General features: G+C 44.9%; 1 protein-coding gene across 1 annotated transcript; it reads left to right on the forward strand.

Annotated features, from left to right (window-relative positions):
• Positions 1–787: 787 nt before the first annotated feature.
• EDNRB (endothelin receptor type B) lies at positions 788–26,217 on the forward strand. The gene is made up of 8 exons (XM_081908224.1): positions 788–928; positions 2,391–2,908; positions 12,879–12,991; positions 14,656–14,860; positions 16,850–16,999; positions 21,049–21,182; positions 24,194–24,302; positions 25,695–26,217. Exons 1-8 carry the CDS (start codon positions 793–795, stop codon positions 25,824–25,826), a joined length of 1,497 nt encoding a protein of 498 aa, XP_081764350.1. The 5' UTR covers positions 788–792; the 3' UTR covers positions 25,827–26,217.

Consider the following 26,217-nt stretch of genomic DNA (forward strand, 5'->3'; position numbering starts at 1 on the left):
CAGAGTCTGTAACCTGAAGCATATGTAACCTGAAGCGTCTGTAACCCCAGGTACCACTGTACGCTAATATGATTTATAGCAGGGATCGACAACTAGAGACCTCAGGATCAAATCCCCAGTTGCCAATTGAGAGGAAGCGGGGTGTACAGCCTAACCCACTCACCACCTATGAGAGGCAGTGTGGCCTGGGTTCAAGGAGGCCTGGGTTCAAATCCCCACTTAGCTACCAAACTCACTGGATGACCTTGAGCCAGGCATTGTATCTGGTAGTTGCCGTCCAAAAGCATCAGGAGGGCAACAGCTTGGCTGCCCCCGTTTTAACCTCACAAGAAGTCTATGAAGTAAGAGGAAATGGATCCTTTAGTTGAGATTCCTGCATTGCAGGGGGTTGGACTAGATGCCCCTTGGGTTCCTTCCAACTAGATCACTCAGTGAGCTTCATGGCTAAATTGGGATTTGAACCTTCATCTCCCTAATCCTAGTCTGAGGACATTCTAATCACAACACCATCCTGGCTCTCAATTTTTTAATTATTTGCATAAAGATGTATAATCCTACAGCCAGAAGATTCTCTCTGTCTCTCGCTTTCCCCTTCCCCATGTTTCAGATTTCCATGGAAGGGCATTGTGACATGTCTCAGCTAACAGGAAACTTTGGGCTGATGTTCTCCAGGCCTTTAGAGCTGACAAGCTGCTGGTCTGGTGGAAGGAGGGGGTGGAGTTTAGCAGTGACTGATGGGAAAGACACAAGTGGGTTTTAAAAAATAAATAAACCGGGGAGACTGCCTTCAGAATGCTCCATATCAAAAACCCTGTACACTGTAGACACCAGACAAGCAGTGGGCAGACAAACTATCTCAAGCAAGAAAGGGGTTTCTACCAGCAGTTGGAACTAAATCAAGGACTCTTCTACTTGGACAATTTACAAGGTAAAGATCTATTTCAAGTCAGTTTAGAATGAACACAAGCTTTTACTAGATAACCAGATAACCAGAGGATGTCTCTTTTTAATTGATTCTTATTAAAAACGTGTGCTTTTTAAGAAGTCCCTTTGATTTCAATGAAATCTTACTTGGAATTTATTTCGCCGAATGAAATAGGACTTGATTTGATTCTGCATAATGTGTTTCAAGTCAAGGTGAAGTAATTCAGGAACGTCCCCGTAAACATGTTTTAAATAGTGCAGTCAAGGGTCTTGCCCCATAGTAAAAACAGTTCTGATTTATTTTTACTTTGGGTCTTCATAATTTTACTGATTTGTTTATGGGATCCTTTTTGTGAACCATCTTGAGTGTCTCATAAATTTGCCCAAGAAAGAGCAGCAGTTAGAGATACCCACATGCAATCAATATACCTTAACAGGTATGGGGATGTGACTATGTGATGGGAAAAGTGGAGGAATTTAAATGCAAGTCACTCCTGAGTGGACATATGTTAACAAATAACCCATCACACACTGTTTTCCCTGAGTGGGCCGCAATCCTATCTGCACATTTGCCAAGGAATGAGTCCTGTTGAGCTCAGTGGGACTTACTTCGGAATAGGCATTTTAATAGGATCACGTGCTGTGAATCAACCCACTACCTATACCTTAACCAAAATATTATGTTTGGGTGGCTTGTGATATTTCCCTTTAACAAATATTGTTGGCAGAGATGCCCCAGAAACTGTGCCCATCGTGTATGGGTATAGCCGGCGGTCATTCAATTAAATAAATAAAAATACTTAACTAAAAGTAGAAATTGTAGAAATATTTTGATAGATGTTTCTGAGCATTGGGGGGGGGGGGCAAAATAAAGTAATTTTAAACAACTCTTGTTAAGACATTTCATTCTGAATCTGCTAGCCAGAGCCAGGCAGAGGATGATGGCAGGTGGGTGTCCAACATAAATCCTGGCTATGCCCATGACGTCGTGGTTCACCCTTGAGTTTAGAATCCCCCCCCCTTGATATTAAAATTGGAGAGATTAGTTCAATGGGAACAGCAGAGACCCTCGCTTTTACGCAGCTCGCTGTTTTCTTTTGCACCTAACCTGGCTGTGCGCCCGGGAAAAGATCAAAGCGGAGCGTAAAGATAAAGAGGCTTGGCAGGGTTTTTGCCCCGCAAATCACGCTTGCTTGGCTCGGGGGCGTTTGTGTGTGTGTGTGTGTGTGTGTGTTTTCCTCTTCTCCTTTTCCCCTCCCACTTCTCCCTGGGTTTCCCGACGGCGCACAGCCCTGCGCTCAGCAGATGGCCGGGCTGCTTGGCCGCCTGGTGCGCTCAGGGTGGGCGCACGTGTTTGGGGCTGCCTGGGATTGGCCGCGACGGGGATCCGGCGGGCGCTGCCACCTGGCGGGCTTGCTGATCCCGTATCCGGAGGCTTTCTCTCTCTCTCTCTCCGGTCGTTTTAGACCCAAGGCGGCGGCGTGCGCACCAGTCTCCTCCGGCAGCCGTCATGGGTAGGCGCAGCGCCTGGGAGCTGTGGGTCCTGGCGCTCTTCTTGCTCCGCTACGGCGCAGCGCTGGAGCCCAGCAGCGCCTCTCCGGCGCGCCTCGAGGGGGAGGCCGGGCGCAGCAGCCCCGCCGCTGGCGCTGGGAAGAGCAGCGTCGCCCCGATCGCCGCCGGAGAGCAGCTGGAGGAAGAAGACACCGGTAGCTCCAACCTCTCCAAGGCGCTGGCGCCCGGGAAGGGTGACCGAGGGTCGTACCCGCCGTGCGCCAGGAAGACGGACATCGCCGAGGCCTTCAAGTATGTCAACACGGTGGTGGCTTGCGCCGTCTTCGTGCTGGGCATCATCGGCAACTCCACGCTGCTGCGGATCATCTACAAGAACAAATGCATGAGGAACGGCCCCAACATCCTCATCGCCAGCCTGGCGCTAGGAGACCTGCTGCTCATCATCATCGACATCCCCATCAATTTGTACAAGGTAAGCGGCGGCAGACAGCAAGGCGCGCGGTTGGTGGCGTGGGAACAGCAAAGCGCAGACCTAAGCAGGGGGACTCGGGCGACGACTTCTTGTTTCCTTTCTCTCTCCCCCCGCCCCCCGAAATTTTTATTAAAGTTTTAAGGAGACAATAGAATTATATCTAGAACCAGTGCTTTCCCCCCCTGAAAAATGTTTAGGGGTACTCTCATTTTGACTCAAGAAAACCACCATTTTATAGTTCAAATTGGGAAAAATAAATACAGTAGTACCTCGGGTTATATACACTTCTGGTTACATATGCTTCAGGTTACAGACTCCGCTAACCCAGAAATAGTGCTTCAGGTTCAGAACTTTGCTTCAGGTTGAGAACAGAAATCATGCTTTGGCAGTGCGGCAGCAGCAGGAGGCCCCATTAGCTAAAGTGGTGCTTCAGGTTAAGAACAGTTTCAGGTTAAGAACGGACCTCCAGAACGAATTAAGTACTTGACCCAAGGTACCACTGTACAGTAAATGGTCAAAAGTACAAAGTTTCACAAAATGTTTAGGGGTATGTGTACCCCTGCATGCCCCCAGAAAAAAGCACTGTCTAGAACAAATGAAGTCAGAAAAAGATAGAAATAGAAAGAAGAAGAAAGCAAAGGAAAAAAGGAAAAAAATCGTTCCAGTAGCACCTTAGAGACCAACTATGTTTGTTATTGGTATGAGCTTTCGTGTGCATGCACACTTCTCTAAGGTGCTACTGGAGAGAAAAGAAAAAAGAGAGGGAAAAGACCATAGATCTATCTCCCTCTCCCTCTATTCTATTTATACTCTAATCTTCAATACAAAGATGTGAGTCTGCCCAACCAGGGACGTTTTTCCTCTTAGCCTCACATCCTCAGAAAAGCACAGTCTTGCCTGTCTCCCACACAGGCGTCTCTCTTCTAACCATCACCCCTCTCTCTGTATGTAGCTTCATTTATGCAAAAGACATTAAAAAGAGCGCTACCAGAAATTAGCAATCATCAAAAAGTTGTCTATTCCTTTTGAGGATGCTGGGCTTTAATTTGAAATCGCTCTATAATCTAAGTTTGAGGGACTCGGGTGGTAACAAAGGGGTGGCCTCTGAGCATGTGCAGAGTACATCACAGGCCTTGCTCATTAATGGTGGCCGACCCACACGTTTGCCGTTGAAAGGGCAGAGCTTCTCAGAAGGAGAATTGTGGAGTGTACGCACAGGATCCTTGCATCCATTAAAACAGAGGAGCGGTCTAAGTAGAATTAACAGTGCAGTCCTGTACATGCTTATTCTGAAGAAAGTTCCACCGTATTCACTGAGGCTTACATCCCAGAATTGCAGCCTAAGTCTTCTAAACAGTCTCGGTCGTAAAATGTTTAAGCTCTAAAAAGAAACTACATGGCTGCTAAGGGTTGCAAGTTGCTCAAAATTAAAATGAGTAAACAGCCATTTGTGGGGGTTTTCGAACAACTGATTTGTCAAAATTTATCTTCTGTGCCATGAAAATAAATAAAAACAGTATTAATTTTAAAAAAACAAAAATGAGTAGAAAAAAGTGTTTTTTCGGTGAGAGGTGCTACTCAAGAGCACTCAAAAGGTTATACACTCTGCCCTGGAAACTCTTTTGTCTAATAACAGATATGTTGGGGTTGACAGCACTTAGTAGTGAAAGAAAGGAACTCTGCACATGGTCAGAGGCATTATCTACGTTATCATCTCTTCAGCGGTTCTAGGTCTGAACCCTTCTGTTGAAACCTGGTTTCTGAGTTTTGTCAAACTGCTTGTCTTGGGCTGCAATCCTGTGCACTTTCTTTGGTGTAAGTCCCATTAAACTCAGTGGGGCTTACCTCTGAGTAAATGGGCGCTGCTATGGATTGTCATGAGAAATGGGGTGCGCTTCATGAGGTGTGCAGAAACATTCACTTTTTACGCCCCCTTTGACTTTGCTATGAGAAACTCAGCCGGGAGATAGATGAGTGTATAACTCTTTGTAATCACTGGGTCTTAAAGAGTGCTTAACTCTGGTTGGATTTCATTCACATTGTACTGTATTTCACACTATGCAAAACAGAACTGAGCATCTTTCTGCTGTGATACTGAATAACATGAATATTCATATTGAGGATTTATTACAGGGCAAATTTAAGAGCCTTAAATTTAAAAAAGTAGACAAATTCATGAAAGATGGAAATATCACTGAATATTGTCTAAAAAACTCAAATTCCCCTGATGACAGTCCTAATCCCATTTACTCTAGAGTAAGCCCCATTGCATTCTGTTAAACTTACTTCTGAGTAGATATGGTTAGGATTACACTGTTAGAGATGTACACAGCCTTATCTGATACCCCACACAAGGAAGGTGATCTGCTGAGACTGGACTGCGCTTGTTAATGCCAAGCATTTGAAGATATTTGAATATGAATAATTGGGCAGGGGTCGGCTTCATGCTAGGGTCCCCGGCTGGGGTCTTGGGGAGAGGCAGCAAGCCTTGAGGCATGTGGCTTAGCTCACTCGCTCGAGTCAGTTATGGCCTCCACAATTTTGACAAGTTTGACAAGGGAGAGAGCTACATTTGGGCAATCTTGTGGAAGCTGCATTTTATCAATCTTTTTATGATGTCCTATTGAGGTTCCGTTTGGCTGATGGTAGGATATATGACGCTGATGCACTGACCATTGGCCTGGCCCATCGTTGCCCAATAAAATTTGGAATCAACTGAGCCACCATGATACTAATCACATTCCTTGACCGACAACTTTTTGGCCATTTCCTTCTGAAGTCTGTCCCATTCTCAGCTGATGGCATTGGACAGTTTGGTTGACTCATGTCTTGCTGGGATAGAACAGATCCTCAGTATGTCTGCAAAGGAAGTGTCGCTGACCACAGTGACCATCCCAGCCACAATTCAAAGCTTGCCAGTTTCATTCCTGCTCCCAGCCCTTCCCACATTTTAGGTTTAATGCACACCCAAAAAAGCCTCAACCGGCTAATGGGAGCTTCCTGTACAACAGCATCCTATTTCCTAAACCAATCCTGAAACTATTTCAGTAGTTGCCCTTGTAGTTTCTTTTGCAGTTGTTGAATTCCCAGAAATCAAGTTCGTTTCGCTTGCTAGCTGATGCTTAGTGTTGTTTGTCAAATAAAAACAAACGCTCCCATTGTCACAGATATATGCAGATCTGTTTGACTCCGCATGTTGAATTTCCTGTACAAAAGCAGCAAGAGCTCAGAATTGCTTTGCTCAGGAATTCCACCCCCCTTGGCTTCCATCGCTGCAAAGCTCATTCAGAGCTCTCAGAAAAGCAGCGTCATCATTCGTTCATGCACTTTTCTAGGGCAGTGACTAAGGAGAGGGGGACCTGCCACGTGGAGAGAGCGAGAAAGAACTTCTCATAGAACAGTGTTGGGTTGAAAGGGACCTCAAGGATCATCTAGTGCAACCCCCTGCTAGTGCAGGCCATCTGCTGCCGCAGCATCCGTCTCAAATAACCTCGCATCCTTTGACTTCTGGGGTGTCAGCAACACTTTACACCAACTAGGGTGCTCCACATTCCATTCAGTGCAACGTTTTTACAGTCGTACCCATTCTGGAAGTCTGTTACAACTTCCAGAACGTTCGGAAGCCAAAGCATGGCTTCTGATTGGCTGTAGGAAGCTCCTGCAGCCAATCAGAAGCCGTGGAAGCGCCATTGGACGTTCGGTCAGAACACTCACTTCCAGGTTTCCATCGTTCAAGAGCCGAAATGTAGGAGTATTTTTTTAGTACAGTATTTTTTTAGTACAGTAAGTAAATGTATAGTCAGACGTTGGCAGAATTGGAGGAAAGTGCCACAAAATGCTTTTGTTTCCCCTGGATGATGTTTTAGAGGAGCAGAGATCAAATACAGATTACCATTTCTACCACGCTGTAACTTACCGGTAAACCCATTTCCTGCATTACTGCAAAGTGGTGATAATTTTTAACATATTTCTACAGAGGAGATGGGAATTCTTCTTCTTCTTCTTCTTCTTCTTCTTCTTCTTATTATTATTATTATTATTTAAGCCCAGGGGTTCCCTTATAGACAATTTCCCAAGGGCCACATATTAGTGTTGGGCAGGGAGAGACAGAGGCAGAAGTGGACAGACGGAACAAACATTACAAGAAAGGAGATTCCGGCTGAACATCTTGAAGAACTTTCTGATGGTGTAAGCTGCTAGACATTGGAATGGACTTCCTTGGAAGGTGGTGGACTCTCCTTCATTGGAGGTTTTTAAGCAGAAGTTGGATGGCCATTACTTAACTCAGGCAGGGCAGAGCCAATGAGAGGGCCTTGGAGAAGGAGCAGAGACTGGGAATAATCCCAGGGTGGATAGAGGGGGGCCCCTGAGGTTTACATCCCCTCTTCTGCAGCATACAATAGGAATGGGGAACCAGTGACCCTTTAGGGGCTGTTAGACTACAACTCCCATAATCCCTTCTATTGGCGAAAGCTAATTGAAGTTCCGTGAGTTTTTATGAGTCTGCTTCTTTTTGATGTTGCCCTCCAGTCTTCATTCACATACCGATCCGCATCTGAGATTATCATAAGTTCTTTCAGCTGAGACCTCTGTATTAATTTAATCAGTTATCTTGGGGAGACTCGGAATAGATTCACACACACACCTTTCTTTTTACAGTGGTACCTCTGGTTACAGACGCTTCAGGTTACATATGCTTCAGGTTACAGACTCCACTAACCCAGAAATAGTACCTTGGGCTAAGAACTTTGCTTCAGGATGAGAACAAAAATTGTGCTACGGCGGCACGACAGCAGCGGGAGGCCTCATTAGCTAAAGTGGTGCTTCAGGTTAAGAACAGTTTCAGGTTAAGAACGGACCTCCAGAACGAATTAAGTACTTAACCCGAGGTTCCACTGTACTCATTATAAGAACTTCTGGACATCCCTATTTCAGAATATGGTAGAGTATTGCAGTGTGTGCAGACCATTCCTGTTACCCTCTCTGACCAGTTCTGAACCGATTTGCTAATTTCAACCTTTTATTCATGATATACATCAAACCTCAGCAATATCTCTTTAAATGACCACTTCACAGCTTTGAAAGGTAAACACACAAAATGAATTCAAACAGGATAGTTAGCGTGTGTGAAGCCTATGTTTTTCAAAGCACATCTATCAGGAATGGAAGTTTATTCCAGGCTGGATTTCTTATGGCTCCCTGTTAGGTTGGAAATCATGTGTTTGCAGCTACATAAAGTGTGAAGCTATGCTTGTTTGCAGTGGCTTCATGGTTATTATCCAGTGCTCTTAAATCTTTCTGTATCCCTTATCTGCATATCACTCCACACAAGCTTATCCTTTATCATCCCCTTCTGTCTCCTTCTCCCACTCCTGTCTCCATGCTTTTGCCCTTTGCCTTTTAGCAGCTTCCCACTTCTCTGTGTCCATCAAAACCCTTCCTTCGTCTTCCCAAGTTCTGTATCTTCAGCACAGTATTTCTAACACTGCGTTAGCCTCGTCCTTTCCTCTGTTTCACTGCTGCCAATCCTATCCTCTCTAAGATTTGCCAAGTTTCAGTGCCTGGCCCCTTTTCCAGCTTGAAATAATTTTCTTTTTTTAAAAAATAAAAAATTATTAGATTTTCCACAATAATAACATAAACCACAAAGCAGAATAACACACAAAAACAGAAAAAAGAAAAGAAAAATACATTAGTGAACGAGAGAAAAAAAGGAACAATAAACAGATAAACAATAACAACTAACTTAATTCTTTACACATCCAACCTTTTAAACATCTTGGTTGACTTCCTCTAGTCCCTCCCTTCTGAGTTTCCTTGTAGTTGAAAGTAACAGCTTTCCAATATCTTTATTGAACTAAAACAATTTCCAATTATAGTCCATCTTATTCACATTTCTTAATATTCTAAATTCCATTTATTTAATTATAACTTCGTTTAACCCTAGGCCTATTTGTTTCTTTCAAGTAATTTCAAATTTTTTATATTACAGTATTGATTCAAATAGTCCTTAAATTTCCTCCAGTCCTCTTGAAACTCCTTTCTGGTCGCGGATTCTTCCAGTCAGATCAGCTACCTCCAAAAAGCCCATCACCTTCATCTGCCAATCTTCCACTGTTGGTAATTCTTGTGTTTTCCAATTTTTAGCAAGTAATATTTGGGCAGCCGTTGTGGCATACAAAAATAATTTAACATCTTTCTTGGGCTTGAAATAATTTCCTTCATGCCTCTCTAACGTTGATTTTAACATGACCAAACAGTTGCCATGCATTTCAGATTATAGTGTAAGGCAGTTTTTCCTAGGAAGGTGCAGTTGTTCCCAGCAAATGTGACTGTGAATAATTAGATTTTTTTTTTCTCCAGGACAAGTTCTATGAAACAATTCTAGGCTAACTGGTTTGATTCTTGCAGTAGCCGAGAATCTTAGTAAAGTGGTTGCGTTATGTAATTGGTTATGTAATTTCTTCTTCTTCTCTGGATTTCATTTGCATAAATCATAGTATTCCGAGTTTTGCAGCGACAGCTCCCATGCTGCAAGAGCTAGATCTAAGTACCTGTTATCAACCATCTGTCTTCATGAGATGATGGACTTGTAAGCTCCCAGGATGGCTTGGAGTCATGTGGTTACATTTCTTGGGGCGGATGAAGGGTGCCAAACAGGATGAGCCAGACCCACTGCAAGGTGTCACATTTGTAGATTAAATGAGAAGGTTTTGGCTGGCATCCAAATTACATTTGGAAATGTGTCTGGCTGCCTTTACATATATACTTGGGCAACGTGGCTGTAGCCTTCTGTACGATTGTTCCCATGTCACTCCTAGACATGTATAAAACATTACAGTGGTACCTTAATTCGTTCCAGAGGTCCATTCTTAACCTCAAACTGTTCTTAACCTGAAGCACCACTTTAGCTAATGGGGCCTCCTGCTGCTGCCGCGCCGCCGGAGCACGATTTCTGTTCTCATCCTGAAGCAAAGCTCTTAACCTGAAGCACTACTTCTGGGTTAAAAGAGTCTGTAACCTGAAGTGTCTGTAACCTGAAGCGTATGTAACCCGAGGTACCATTGTATAGCCATGCGCTTGAACTCCCTTGCATTCTTGTAAAGAGTGCACAAAATAGGCTTTCCCAAGGCTATCATGTAAGCGTGCGATAAAGTTCAACCACATGGCTATAACATTTTTAGACATGATTGAAAGCATTACTGTTTAGTCGTGTCCGACTCTTCATGACCCCATGGACCAGAGCACACCAGGCACTCCTGTCTTCCACTGCCTCCTGCAGTTTGGTCTGACTCATGTTTGTAGCTTCGAGGACACTGTCCAACCATCTCGTCCTCTGTCGTCCACTTCTCCTTGTGCCCTCCATCTTTCCCAACATCAGGGTCTTTTCCAGGGAGTCTTCTCTTCTCATGAGGTGGCCAAAGTATTGGACCCTCAGCCTTCACGATCTGTCCTTCCAGTGAGCACTCAGGGCTAATTTCCTTAAGAATACATAGCCAGAATATTTTTTTTACATTCCTGGGAGCAATATAAGAGAAGCTGCAGGTCTGTTGAAAAGGGAGCCTTCCATCAAAATACTGAGTGACCTCTAGGATTATTGGCGTTGACGATATCACCATATCGAGAGTAAATCCCTCTTGCAGTTTGTATACATACCCAAATCACTGCAGCCATCTCTCTTTGGGGAAAAACCAAGGCACTTGGTAGGTCTGCACATTCCATACTGCTGATATTATCTTGCCAGGAAATGCCAAGATGATAAACTGTGAAGAGCCATCCATTTTGCTCTTCCAGCCTGTACAGTGGTACCTCGGGTTAAGTACTTAATTCGTTCCAGAGGTCCGTACTTAACCCGAGGTACCGCTCTTAACCTGAAGCACCACTTTAGCTAATGGGGCCTCCTGCTGCTGCCACACCGCCGAAGCACAATTTCTGTTCTCATCCTGAAGCAAAGTTCTTAACCTGAAGCACTATTTCTGGGTTAGCGGAGACTGTAACCTGAAGCGTATGTAACCTGAAGCGTCTGTAACCTGAGGTACCACTGTAATGGTCAACTGGTTCTAGTTGCTGTTGCTGCCCACACCCTGCTCTCTCCTCAACAATTTGAGAAATCCAGGTTGTTAGTACGCTTTGGGGAGTATCTGTGACAGTATCCACAAGCTGAGTCCTAAAAGTTGTGATTTCTGTTTTAAAGTCATGGCAACGAAATAAATATGGACAAATCTCTTAACTTGTTTAACTTGCTTGGCTCACTCCAACCATGAAATTGAGTCTGGAGGATCTGCAAACCCCTCTGCGCTCCAGAGCATTCATGAATCATGTCTCTATCTTATCACCCAGGCAGATAAAGCCATAGTCCTCTTTCTGTGGACTGATTCAGTTCCTAGTTATGCTATGTGGGTGGGAGGATCATATCTTGCCTTCAAATCAGACGATACAGTATTTGTCTTACCGCTTCAGTTTTTCCTGCGCCCTACTGCATGAAACAAATTCTTGCTTTTGAATACCTCCATCGCCTCTTCTCATCAGATTAAATATGCATTCATCTACATTTTTTTTCCCTTTTAAATCCAGGCTGCAAGCTTTATTTGACTTAATCAGTGCATTAATCAACTAAAGTTTTAATGAAGTCATTAAGCAGTGAGGGCCAGTTTTAATAAGGGAGCTGAGCTTTAAAGCGCTTGTTGCATTTTTGAAATTTTGGTCCTGGCATGAGCCTGACATGAATTACGACGTGGAAATCAAAATATCAAAGCCAGCCTTTCCGCCCAACAATGAGTGGTAGTCTTTGTTTAATAACTTTTAAGGTGTCTCACGTTTGCATCAACATCTCAAAAAGGCATTTATATTGGCATTTTGGTTTCATGAATTTTTTTTAACCTAATGGGTAGGTTATTAATCAATTTAATAATGCCAGTTGGTTGGCAGCCCTTACCTGTCTGTCTATCTAGCCATTCATTCATTCATCCAACACTTTTGTATCCTGGGTGTTCAGAGTAACATGCATACATACATTTTATTTTCCTATTGATGAGGTTCAGTGTCTGAAGCACAGAGTATCGTCCTAATGGTTGTTGCTAGCTATTACTTCCGGTTAATAAAATAGTCCTTTTTAATATTGCTTCCCTTGCTTAGGCCAGGCATACATGATTGGAATGAACCAAACATAGGATTGGTTAATCATTGTTAAGTTACATTAAAAAGCAGTGGAATAGGGCAGTACAGTGGTACCTCGGGTTAAGTACTTAATTCGTTCCGGAGGTCCGTTCTTAACCTGAAACAGTTCTTAACCTGAAGCACCACTTTAGCTAATGGGGCCTCCTGCTGCCACTGCACCGCCAGAACACGATTTCTGTTCTCATCCTGAAGCAAAGTTCTTAACCCAAGGTACTATTTCTGGGTTAGCAGAGTCTGTAACCTGAAGCGTATGTAACCTGAGGTACCACTGTACATGTTTACTCAGTCAGATAAGGACCTCGTATGTATGGTGGAAAAAATAATGCAATAGGATTGCATCAACAACTTAACTTACTACAAAAATGAAACTTTTAGATTTGATACATGTCTTTCAAAAAGGATCAGTTCCCACTTTTTCACCACACATATATCTCTGGCGAATTGAAGTTATACAAGCCAGACTTTATTCATTACTTTATTCATTTTTCCTGGATTAGGCCCGATCCGTGCGTTTCATTTCAATTTTCCTGAGCATGTTCTAGCAGCTTTATTATTTGGTCTGGTTTCCAGGTGCCAGAGTTTAGCTTAGGCTGCAGCCTTATACCTGCTACCTGACTATAGTAATAGTTGAGTATTCGCTGTAAGGACATATTTCCATTTGATTCTCTTAACATATGTTCTACTCTTAAGGTTCTAAATCGCTGGTGGGGGGTTGCAGATATAGCTGCATAGAGGCACAAATTGTGATTGATATAGAATTGTTAACCCTTAGCTGTTTGTTCACTCTTCGCAGCTCCATGCGGAAAACTGGCCTTTTGGGGCTGCCGTGTGTAAACTGGTCCCCTTCATTCAAAAGACATCGTTGGGCATCACCGTGTTAAGTTTATGTGCTCTCAGTATTGATAGGTAAGAAATAAGATCTTCATTCTATTTTTACCCAGTGTGCACATTTGGTATAAATTTAAATAGTAAGGTAAAGGTAAAGGGACCCCTGACCATTAGGTCCAGTCATGACCGACTCGGCTCATCTCGCTTTATTGGCCGAGGGAGCCGGCGTACAGCTTCCGGGTCATGTGGCCAGCATGACTAAGCCACTTCTGGCGAACCAGAGCAGCACACGGAAGCGCCGTTTACCTTCCCGCCGGAACGGTACCTATTTATCTACTTGCACTTTGACGTGCTTTTGAACTGCTAGGTTGGCAGGAGCAGGGACCGAGCAATGGGAGCTCACTCCGTCACGGGGATTCAAACCACCGACCTTCTGATCGGCAAGTCCTAGGCTCTGTTGTTTAACCCACAGCACCACCCACGTCCCTTTTTAAATAGTAGATCCAGGAAAAAATTAATTCTGTTGCATGTTAGAGAAGAGATACTTAAAGGAACAGATGGGTATGGGCAATATTTTTTTTCTAGATAAAAGTGTGCTGGAACGTACCTCCCCCAGAAGACCCACCACAGAGCCCAAAGAGGACCTCTTCAGGCTTGTGGGGTGGGGAGTGACTCCTCGCCAGCCAGAGGCCTATTGAGGTTGCTCCGCTGAGGTGCAGAGAAGCTACCTCACTGCAGCTGAGCAGCTTAACAAAACTACACACACCCACCCCACCACCGCCTCTCTATGAGCTGAAGTAGTGTAGGCGCTTGCTCAGCTGAGGCATGGCTTTCCTGCATGCCAGCTGTTAGCTGGGAGGCTGAAAAGCCTCAGCAAAGCCCCACTTGCCCCTCTGGCTTGCAAGAAGAACCTCTCTGGAGCCCGTAGAGCAGTGGTTCCCAACCTTTTTTGGGCCATGCACCACCTAAGCATCTCTAAAATCCTGATGCCCATGACATATAATTCTTCTTATTCCAAAAGTGAACTCCTATTCACGTGGAGGAAGCCTAAAAGGCCATTCACTGTTAATAACTCATTGTCGAATTGCCCCCCTTAAAAATCCAATTGCCCCCCCCCCCGGTAGGGCATGTGCCAGGAACCACGGCTGTTATGTACTGAGTTGAATAGGATCCAAAAGGCAGCAGTCTGATTGGTTCTAGAACAATAGGATTCACAATGCAGCAGTCTGATTGGTCATGGAACAATAGGGTCCAGAATGCAGCAGTCTGATTGGTCCGCAGGAGCCACCCAGTCCAGCTCCAGGTGGAAGTGAATCCGCAACCTGATTGGCCTACAGGAGAATCCCAGAATTAGCCAATCACGTGCAGCCCATTGTGTAAATAATGTATATAAAGCAGATATCTTGGGGAACTTTCATTCCTCGCTACTATGAGCTGAATAAAGAGCATGAAATCCACACTCGACTCCGAGTATATTTCAATGGAAGATATCCTCTTCCGACTCTGGAGAAGGTCTCCTCGTGAGCTATCTGCTGACCAGATTCAGATGGAGGCAGGAGCTGCTGTTATTGCTCACTTCCGAACATGTCATGCTTCTGCAGTGCTGTATTGGGACAGAAATAGGGCCTAAATAGTCACCACTTACGCTTAAGTTCACATCAGCAGGAGTGAGGAGGGGATGGGCTTTTAGTCCCAGCATAGTGTTTGATCTGATCTAATCATCACCTCTTTCTTCCATTTAGGTATCGGGCAGTCGCTTCATGGAGCCGTATCAAGGGAATTGGAGTCCCAATGTGGACAGCGGTCGAAATCGTCCTGATCTGGGCCGTGTCTCTTGTTTTAGCTGTCCCCGAGGCTTTAGGCTTTGATTTGATTACCCTCCCATACCACGGCCAGAAACTTAAAGTGTGTCTACTTAATCCCCGCCAAGAAACTTCTTTCATGCAGGTACGGTGTTCTCTCGTGAGCCAGCTGCTTCCGCGTTAAGAGATGTGTTTATTTAATAAAGTCATACCCTGCCTGTCTCAGAAATACACATCTGAGGAGGGTACAAATGATGTGCCTGTCTGTGTACTTGCAGACAAAGAGCAACGATAAACACAAGTCACAAAAAAACCCCTGTGGCTTGACTTAACAGGGTTACATTCAACTAACCTTCATTCAGACTAGGCCCATGGAAGTGAATGGGTCTTAGTCATGGACATTAATTTCAGCAGGCCTACTCTTGAGTAAAAGTTCATTGATTACAATCCACTGTGTGTTTTACAAGTTATTTTCCCTCTCAGTTGTCAGGAAGAGCTATATAACACTTAGGACTCAGCTAGATTGGTAAAGAAAAAGCGTTGTATATGCATTGTATATGTGATATAACACTGTGACACCAGGTGGCACTGTGGAGTCTCATCTTTCCCAACCGGATTTCCCTGTATGAGTTTACAATGCGCTTAACCGAAACGCTTCTTTGATGCGTCTAGATCCAGCCTTAGTCTGGTCCCCTTGATACGTGGACCCAGCTGGTATGAGTGTCAAGTGCTCACTAACTAACCTTGACCTTTTTATTTTATTATTAAATTTACATACCCCCCTTCATCAAAAGATCTCAGAGCAGTTCACAGAATAAAATACAAGATAAAACACAGTAAATAATTAAAAACAAACAGGAACCAAACCTTCCTACAGACACATTTAAAAGGCTGTGGGATGTTAGTCAGCCAAAGGCCTGGGTGAAGAGCAACATTTTTGCCTAAAAGTGAAGGCACCAGGCGAACCTCCCTGGAGAGAGCATTCCACAAGCGAGAAACCACTACAAAAAGGGCCCTGTTCTTGTATTGCCACCCTCTGGATCTCACATGGAGGAGGCACACGAAGAAGGGCCTCAGAGGATGAACACAGAGTCCGGGATGGTTTCTATGGTCCTTGAGGTATTGCAGTCCTGAGCCGTTAAAGACTTTATAGGTCAAAACCAGCACTTTGAATTGGGCCCGGAAGCTGATTTGGCAGCCAGTGCAGTCTCCTTTCCAATCATATTCGTCCCTTCTAGAGAAGAAAGAGCTCCTTTCCCCCCCCCATTGTTTATCTCTCACACAGCTAATCTCCCCTCGCAGTTGGCAAGAAAAGCAGGCGAGATTAGCCAAGGAAGGAAGGTTACTGGCTCCTCCTTCCTTGTGAGTATAGTTCAGTTGGGGCTCCCACATCCCTCAGAGCAGAGAGGAAGGCATGGGGCAAGTGAGTGCATTGAGTCCCTTCATTTTTCCTCACCTGTGCGGCAAGGATGGAGAACTTGCGGTCCTCCGAGTGGTGATGGAGTAGGACTCCCATGTCAGGTGGGGTGCTGCTTTTCTCCTGGGCACCAGTTCTTCCGGCCAACCTGCCTGCTGTGGGACTCCGAGGCTGCACAAGGGCATATTCTTATGAGACTCCAGTGGGCCGATTTCTTAATGAAGGTACTCTGAACATGCCAGTCTGTTAGGTTTGGCGTGTGATACTCTGTACATCGTGGACATGCATGTGTCCTTGACTGCCATTATAAAGCTAAGTTATTGTAAGTAATGGCAACTTAAATTGATGGAATATGTACAGCTTGCAGATTTAACATATAGAATAAGAAAACAAGAAGAGCAGGCGTTTAAGGAAGATTGGACAATGTTTGTTGAATATATGGGGGGAAATTGTGTACACTTGAAAACGATGGCAGCATTAAGATAAATTCAACAGTGTAAATAAGTTTTAATGGGGTGTAATAATGGAATACTGGATGGTTTGGTTTATGTAAAATATGCAGGGATTTACGGTATGCAAAATCAACTATAGAAAGAGAAGAAGGGAAGTCACTGATATTTTAAGGTTGTTTAAATGAATATTCTAAAATGTAAAGCAGAAAAAAATAATTAAAAAATATAAAGCAAACTTATTTTTTTCATTCCCTCCTCCTCCTAGCTTTACAAGGACGCTAAAGACTGGTGGCTCTTCAGCTTTTATTTCTGCTTGCCGTTGGCAACCACAGGCCTTTTCTACACTTTGATGACCTGCGAGATGCTCAGGAAGAAGAGTGGGATGCAGATTGCTTTAAACGACCACTTAAAACAGGTAAAGATCATACAGAATCATAATTGTAGAGTTGGAAGGGGCACCAAGGGGCATCTAGTCCACCCCCCCTGCGATGCAAGAATCCTGCCTACAGCCGTCGCTGGGTGGCCTCGAACCAGCAACCTTCTGGTTAACAGCCAGACACACTGGCCTATCTCCCTGATATTGTGTACATCCTATTTTGACAAAAATTTATTCCCCGGGAAATTTTTCTCTAGATGCCGTCACTGGGTGGCCTCGAACCAGCAATCTTCTGGTTAACAGCCAGACACACTGGCCTATCTCCCTGACATTGTGTACATCCTATTTTGATGAAAATTTCATTCCCAGAAAATTTTTATCTCTATGCCGTCGCTGGGTGGCCTCAAACCAGCAACCTTCTGGTTAACAGCCAGACACACTGACCTATCTCCCTGACATTGTGTACATCCTATTTTGATGAAAATAACTTTCCCAGGAAAGTTTTCTCTCGATGCTTTTTGTAGCACTCAAGCAGGCTAAAGTGCAGTCTTCATCTGCCTCGATGAATGATAACAAGCAGGTTGATAGGAGCCAACAGGCTTTGTTTCCAGGGTTTCGGTAAAGATGCAGATGGTGGACCGTGTGGGGAAATGGGACAGGAGAAGCTATGGCTTTGGCATCTTCACTGGGACATTTTAAAAGTATAGCATCAATCACCAGGTTGTACCCAGGGTATCCATAACCTTTGCTACATACAGTGATAGCTTTCCAGTGGTTGCTCCTTAAAAGTGGAGGGTGGTATTCAACAAAATAATTCCATGTGTGTAATGGCTTTCAGTAGGATTTCCCCGTCCCCCTGCACACACACTGCACTATCCCCAAATCTTCTCTTGGGGGGCTGGAGAATCCCACAGGTTAAATTTAAGGGGTGTGTGGCAGGAGGAGAGGGGTGTGGGGAGTCCGGTTGCACAAGCGGTTGTTGTTCTGCTCCTGCCATTATTTAGATGAACGCCGCCTGGAATACACAGGAAACAAGGGAAAAAGACACACAATTTCTAAGCTAACCACAGTTTGAAGATGAAATACCACACCCTCTTGGGGTCAAGGAAGGCATAGAGAGGTCTCCCCCCAAACCAGAATACCAATAACCATAGTTAACACCTCTCACTTGATCCTGCCTAGTCCATGCTACCAATCTCCCGGTGACAAGGTTTTATCATTGTATATTTTGTAAAGTGGGGACGCAGGTGGCGCTGTGGGTTAAACCACAGAACCTAGGACTTGCCGATCAGAAGGTTGGCGGTTCGAATCCCCGCGACGGGGTGAGCACCCATTGCTTGGTCCCTGCTCCTGGCAACCTAGCAGTTCGAAAGCGCGTCAAAGTGCAAGTAGATAAATAGGGACCACTGTGGCGGGAAGGTAAACGGCGTTTCCGTGTGCTGCTCTGGTTTGCCAGAAGCGGCTTAGTGATGCTGGCCACATGACCCAGAAGCTGTACTCCGGCTCCCTCGGCCAGTAAAGCGAGATGAGCACCGCAACCCCAGAGTCGGCCACGACTGGACCTAATGGTCAGGGGTCCCATTACCTTTTATATTGTAAAGTCATGTTCCTAGTCAGTAGAAAAATTGTTTTCTTCTGTACAGGAACACATGTTTGAGGTGTGGAGTTCACAGTTGTGGCACACCACCGAGCAAATTATACTTAATACCAAGACAAGAAGTAGTAAAAAACAGGCAGCATGTTAAAACTTGGCCTAAAAGAATATACCAATTTATTACAAACCAGAGAGATGGATTACTTATATCAGGGGGAGCCACAAGGGCAGAAAAGGGATCTGCAAGTGGGTTTCCCACCAAGGTTGATGAATACAAACATATGCGGTGTGTACAAGAAGGTTGGTTATACGTGCATAGGTCTGGTGGAGGGTTCAAATCCTTGTCATCATCGTTATTTATTAAATTTTTATACCACCCTGTACCCACAGGTCTCAGGTCGGTTCACAGTCATGCTAATGGGTGCTCATGTGACTATGTGGTAGCCTCAGGCATAGAGGCTCTGACTAGGCCAGGCATGTCCAAAGTCCATTTCGGGGGCCTAATTTGGCCCACCAGTTGGTTTAATTCTGGCCCCTGTGGCAGTTCATTTCCTGGGGTAAAATCCTAAAAAAGAAAAACCCTTTAAAAAACCTCAACAACATCAACCCTAAAAAAGCTCAAAAACAACGTTGGGGTAACATTATACAAAAAGCCTCAACAATTTCAATCCTAAAAAAAAGGTTAAGAACTTTGGTCGGCCCTCACGGCCCTTCACTTCATCAAATCTGGCCCTCTTTGAAAAAAGTTTGGACACCACTGGACTAGGCCAAATCAATATGGGCCTTGGATGGTTGAATTAGATTAGAGGTTTGGCATTTGCATTTCCTGGGGCTCTCGCACTACCACACAGAGCTGTTTAGAGTCGTGCCTTCTGCTCGATATACTCCATAGGCAAAATGGCGATTTCTAGAGCTGGCAAAGCTGAGCTCCTGAATAGCATGCAACCAAGTAATGGCATGCATGCGTCAGGGACTGGCAGGGCGCTGAGAAATTGGCACCCGAGGAAGGGAGGATGGAGTCTTTGACTCAGAAGAGGGGTCCAGTGATTTGTGGGAACCTGTATCAGCCAGGAGGCAAGAGTCAGAGGCAAGGAAGCTTCAGAGCTGAAGCACGGAGCACAGGAGGGGTTGGAGGAAGACGCAGGTCAGGTCAAGGCCAAATGCCACCACTGTCTCCTAGAACCAGGAGAGGATTGAAGAGGGAAGAGCAGAGGTGGCTTCCACACAGGTGCAGCCTCTGGCTGGGTGTTCGCAGCCCATCAGAAAGTATAGACGTACCTTGGATCTCGAACACCTTGGTACTTGGACATTTTGGCTGCCGAACGCCACAAACCTGGAAGTGAGTGTTCTGGTTTGCAAACATTCTTTGGAACCCAAACATCCGACGGGCTACCGATTGGCTGTAGGAGCTTCCTGCAGCCGATCAGAAGCCGCGCCTTGGTTTCTAAATGTTTTGGAAGTCGAATGGACTTCTGGAACGGATTCCGTTCGACTTCCAAGGTACAACTGTAAATGAAATGGAGGGAGGGAGGGCCATTGCTGCAACTACTTCATAGAGCGCACATCACACTATTTATTTATTTATTTTATTTTTATTTATTGAATAGACTGGTGTGGGGCTATTTGGAGCCATAGAAACTACTTTAAGTGTCCACTTTTGACAATAAATTATTATTATTATTATTATTATTATTATTATTATTATTATTATTATTTATCCCCCACCCTCCCCAGCCAAGGCCAGGCTCAGGGCTGCTTACAACCAATAATAAAAACGAGTTGAATGAATACAACTTAAAAACAAGATTAAAATACAACATTAAAACAATTGAAATGCAGCCTCATCACAGGAGGAGAAAGGAAAAAGAAAGAGGGAGAGGGAATCAAATTGACTCCAAGTGTTAACACTCAGCCGTGTGCATTTTTTTGGCTGGGGAGTATCCACAACAGCGTGTCTCGTTTCATTGGTGCTATTTTGGTTATGTAGGTGAGCCCTCAAACTACAGAAAGTCTGTCTAAATCACAGCTTTCCAAACCGTGTGGCGCAACACATTAGTGTGTCGGCTGCAATGCGTAGGTGTGACCTGCGCTCCTCCTGGGGCTGGAAAGGGGCTAGTTTAACCTCCGCTTTTCTAGTAAAGCTAAATTACTGTGCCACGCAATGATGCATGTCTAAAAAGCGTGTCACCAACGTGAAAAGTTTCGGAAGTAGCAATTGCTGTTCTTTTGCTGGTTTGTTTGTTGGAAGAATTCAAAGTAGATCAAAGAGCAACGGTCAAAAAACCCCCAAAAGCAAAATGCGCAGACTTTTCTTTTAAAGTATCATGCAATATTTTGCTCAGTGCCCTTGTTTTTCTCATAGCCATAATCCAGAAGTGTGCCAGTGTGTGTAGGAGAAACATAGTGCAGAGATTGGTCAGGGATCATGTTCCAATTGAAATGTTCAGCTTCATTAAGTATGACCCATTTTCAATGGGTGTTTCTTTGCTTTCAGAGACGCGAAGTGGCCAGAACCGTGTTCTTCTTAGTGCTCGTCTTCGCTGTGTGTTGGCTCCCTCTCCACCTTGGTAGGATACTGAAGTTTGCTCTTTACGATGCGAGTGACCCAAACAGATGCGAACTTCTAAGGTAGGGCTCCTCTGATGAAATGCTGAAATAGTGCTGCCATTTTGTTTTACTCTCCCAAAGGTGGCATTTATCCACAACCAATTTATACAGCAAGTGGCTTTCTAAGATCATTATGAGGAGCGTATATGGCAGCCAGTGAACATCCTGGGGCATAGGCACCGACTCCATGGGGCCTGAGGGGGCCCGAGCCCCCTCAAAAATTCGTTTGGGGGGGCAGAGCCCCCCCAATAATTTAAGAAAATTATTACCGTATTTTTCCCTCAAAAAGAGGAAGCGGCTGCTTTCCTGCATTCTGCCTCAGGGTCTTACTGCCCACCCTCCTCTGTTTCCTTGCTGTGTTTGCTCAAACGGAACAAAGAGCAGGGAAAGCCCCTCCCCTCCAAGCAAGGAGAGGGGAAAGCAAGAGTGTCGCTGCTGAAAACATGCAGGAGGGAGAGAGAGAGAGAGAGAGAGAGAGAGAGAGAGAGAGAGAGAGAGAGCGAGCGAGCTGGCTGGCTTGGGTGGGTAGGTGAGGGAAAACTTTTGCCTTCCTTTCCTCCCTCCCGTTATACCCCTCTCCTGCATTCTTAGCCAGCTGCTTCTCTGCACACCCCTCTCGTGCTCCTTGTCTGTTCTGTGTTTTTCCTTCCCTCCCCACTTAAAATGTGGTTTAAAAGCATAGATCCACATGAATCCTCAGGATCTTTGCATTGGGTCACCCCAAATTCACCAACAGATCACATAGCATGTCCATGGCTACAGCCTGCCCCCCAAAAATCACGCACCCACTGTTGCCTGGGGCTGCAATGGTGCAAAAACGTGGTTACAAAGCATGGATCCACAGGGATTCTCAGGATTTTTGCATTGGGTCACCCCAAATTCACCATCAGATCACATGTCTGTGGCCACAGCATGAAGCACAAAAATGATACATCATTAATATTCACCGCCCACGGCGGCAGCCAATCGGCTGCCGAAAGGGCGAGCACTCACAGGTTCACTTAAGGTCGCCCCTTTCGTTCCCCCAGCAGCAGCGGTTTGGAGGTCTTGGGCCCCCCCAATATTTTTTATAAGTCGGTATGGGCCCCCCCAATATTTTTTATAAGTCGGCGCCCCTGTCCTGGGGTGCAAGTCTGTCTCTTCCAGTGCCCACTAATCACAAATGATTACGGCTGTTTGTAAAACCCCTATGTGGTTCCTATATATGTGTTAAAGGTAAAGGGACCCCTGACCATTAGGTCCAGTTGTGATCGACTCTGGGGTTGCGGCACTCATCTCGCTTTATTGGCCAAGGGAGCTGGTGTACGGCTTCTGGGTCATGTGGCCAGCATCACTAAGCCGCTTCTGGCGGACCAGAGGAGCGCACGGGAATGCCGCTTACCTTCCTGCCGGAGCGGTACCTATATATCTACTTGCACTTTGACGTGCTAGGTTGGCAGGAGCAGGGACCGAGCAACGGGATCTCACGCCGTCACGGGGATTCATACCGCTGACCTTCTGATTGGCAAGTCCTAGGCTCTGTGGTTTAACCCACAGCACCACCCGCGGTCCTTTATATATGTATTGCATCTACACTATTCAGATTCAGCCCTTATACAGGTGGCTCAAAAGTAGGTATACAGTTGAATCAATGAAATACTAATAATAATAATTAGTGATAAATTATTTATACCCCGCCCATCTGGCTGGGCTTCCCCAGCCACTCTGGGCGGCTTCCAACAAAAGATTAAAAATACATTAAAACATCAGTCATTAAAAACTTCCCTAAACAGGGCTGCCTTCAGATGTCTTCTAAAAGTCTGGTAGTTGTTGTTCTCTTTGACATCTGATGGGAGGGCGTTCCACAGGGCAGGTGCCACTACCAAGAAGGCTCTCTACCTGGTTCCCTGTAACCTTGCTTCTCACAGGGAGGGAACCGCCAGAAGACCCTCGGCGCTGGACCTCAGTGTCAGGGTTGAACGATGGGGGTGGAAATTTATCACATTATATGGGTATGCATAACTGGCATGCAACAAAGTAGCAGTTAAACTTCAGTTGAAGAGAATAGTGCGGCAGTTGGAGGGGGGGAAATAGTGGAGTCAGATAAAAGGATTATTTTTCTTTACTGATATTGTGAATGAGGACAGCGAACCTGAGTCAAGAACAAAGAAAGTGGATTCTAAAGCAGTTTACCTAATTTTGGGCCGCCCTGTATGCTTGATCTTTAGCCTCTGAGAGCTTCCATGCTGTTTTCACAATAAAATATGCAGAATATTTCGCTGATGAAGTGTGACTGAGGTGTGCAGCACAGTCTAGGGTGGAGCCAGAGAGAAATTCCACAGGCCAAAAAGTGATGGCAAGGAAAGCAGTGTAGTCCTGACTGAAAGCATGGGAAGACAATATCCTCCTTTCCACTGTGTTTATTCACCACCAAATGAATTCATCCTTTTTTCCTGTCTTTCACCCTTCCTACCAGACTTCCTTCTTTGTGACCTACCTCCTATTTATGATCTTGATTTCCCCACCAAAACAACCCCAAGAAGTCCAGCAGTGCTACCTGAAATTTTCTCCTAATCTGACTACCTTAAATCAGTCGTGGGGAGGAACCAACGGTCCTCCAACTGTTGTCTCCTGCATGAAAGCCCCAAATTCCCAACAAGACACACCCAACCTGTAGAACTATTTGCTCACTCTTTAAGAGAAGCTCCCATTGCACACTGGAGCAAAATAGCTAGTTTCTTCTGGAAAGACGAGAGCAGTTTCCCCCCTGCTTTCAGAAGATAGTGTGATTAGCAGCCTGCTTTCACAAATGGGAAATTCCTTATTTTGAATTCCTTCAAAACAATTACAGGGGGAAATGTTCTAGGATCACCCACCTAGCTTCATGGGTGAGTGAGGAATTGAACCTATTTCTCCCTGTTCCTAGTCCAGCACTATTTACCTCTATATCACATGGGCTCCCTAATTGCAGTAGACTGCCGAACACATCCTGATGCTTAACTATCTTTAAATAAAGAATTTCAACTATTTTCATATCTTTTTCCTCCATGCAGCTTTTTGCTCATATGGAACTACATTGCTATGAACATGGCATCCCTGAATTCCTGCATTAATCCAATTGCTCTCTATTGGGTGAGCAAAAGATTCAAAAACTGCTTTAAGGTAAGAAGTCTTTGTTGAAATGTGATTTTCTAGAAATGAAGCCAGGCAGCATCAGGTTAAGAGAGAAATCCAAACCCAAGACCTGGGATGAGACCTTGAGGTGCGTCTGGGATAATGAACTGGACAGGTTTTGTTTCTGCTTAAAGGCGCTGGCAAACGAAATTATCAAGGTGTCTAGTGCAAATTCACAATATAAGTGTTCCTTCTTTGCACAGTTTCCACATGAATCAGCTGCTCTCTAGGGGCATCCCTAAGGACTACAACTGTGGTTGTCCCATTGATTCCTTAGCACTGTCAACTTACAGCCTAGGAGGAGGGGACTCCTAACTCAATAGAGAGCACACATTTTCAAAACCTGGGATAAGAAAATTCAGGGAGAAAGAAGAGCCACAGAAGCAATTGGTTCTAGTTCTCCAGCAAGTCCACCTCCTACTCTGAGGACCAGTGAGGTAGACCATGGACTGGAGAGACCATGGACTGAAGTGGTGTAGTGGTTAAGGGTGTTGGATGAGAACCTGCGATATCTGAGGTCAGGTCCTCACAACTTGGCCTCAGTCCAGTATATCTGAAGGAGCGTTTCCACCCCCATCGTTCTACCCGGACACTGAGATCCAGCGCCGAGGGCCTTCTGGGGGTTCCCTCACTGCGAGAAGTCAATTTACAGGGAACCAGGCAGAGGGCCTTCTTGGTAGTGGCGCCCGCCCTGTGGAACGCCCTCCCACCAGATGTCAAAAAGAACAACAACTACCAGACTTTTAGAAGACATCTGAAGGCAGCCCTGTTTTGGGAAGCTTTTGATGTTTGATGCATTACAGTATTTTAATATTTTGTTGGAAGCCGCCCAGAGTGGCTGGGGAAGCCCAGCCAGATGGGTGGGGTATAAATAATAAATAATTATTATTATTGGTGACCTTGGGCCTGAGCCTAACTCTCCCTCACTGGGTGGATGCAATAAAATGGAGGAGGGGGGAACCATGCAACTTGGAGAAAAGTTAGGATAGAAATGTAAACATACCGTATTTTTTGCTCTATAAGACTCACCTTTTCCCTCCTAAAAAGTAAGGGGAAATGTGTGTGCATCTTATGGAGCGAATGCAGGCTGTGCAGCTATCCCAGAAGCCAGAACAGCAAGAGGGATTGCGCTTTCACTGCGCAGCGATCCCTCTTGCTGTTCTGGCTTCTGAGATTCAGAATATTTTTTTTCTTGTTTTCCACCTCAAAAAACTAGGTGCGTCTTGTGGTCTGGTATGTCTTATAGAGCGAAAAATACGGTAAATAAATTGCAACCCCAAAAAAGAGTTCTGAGTTTTTGGTCAGAAATAGGTAGTAGGCATTCTCTATATTGAAGTGTTGCACCAAGCCTTCTAATAAGGGATTCTGCTCTCTTTCAAGTCATGTCTGTGTTGCTGGTGCCATTCGAAAGATATGCTGTCCCTGGATGAGAAGCAGTCCTGCTTAAAGTTCAGAGCCAATGATCACGGGTATGACAATTTCCGCTCCAGCAACAAGTACAGCTCGTCTTAAGAAAGGGAAGTGTACCCTCAGCTTCTGCGACAAAAGACTGTTAACGTTAAAAACAGCAGATTTCCGGGGAGAAACGAGTTTGGCGTTTGCTCGGGAAACCAAATTGCAAAACTTTGCTTACAGTCTGTACCAGTTGTGATTACGCACGGCGCCCGTAGCTATTTGAACACATGAAAATCACCAGGGACGCAAAAAAAGAAAACTCCTTGTTGAAAGCACTTAAACTCTTCGGAATGAGCACTTCCAGATCATCCTCAAATCCTGTGAACGAAACAACTCTGTATTCATTGAACTAGCCCTGGGAGCCTAAGTAATAATTCTTTGTATATAGTATACCATGGCTATTGTTTGGGACAAAGCCAGCTTTGTCTATAAATTACTGTAATCTTTC

This window comes from Podarcis melisellensis (genome assembly GCF_964234715.1).
Source record: "Podarcis melisellensis genome assembly, chromosome: 4".
Taxonomy (NCBI): Eukaryota; Metazoa; Chordata; class Lepidosauria; order Squamata; family Lacertidae; genus Podarcis; species Podarcis melisellensis.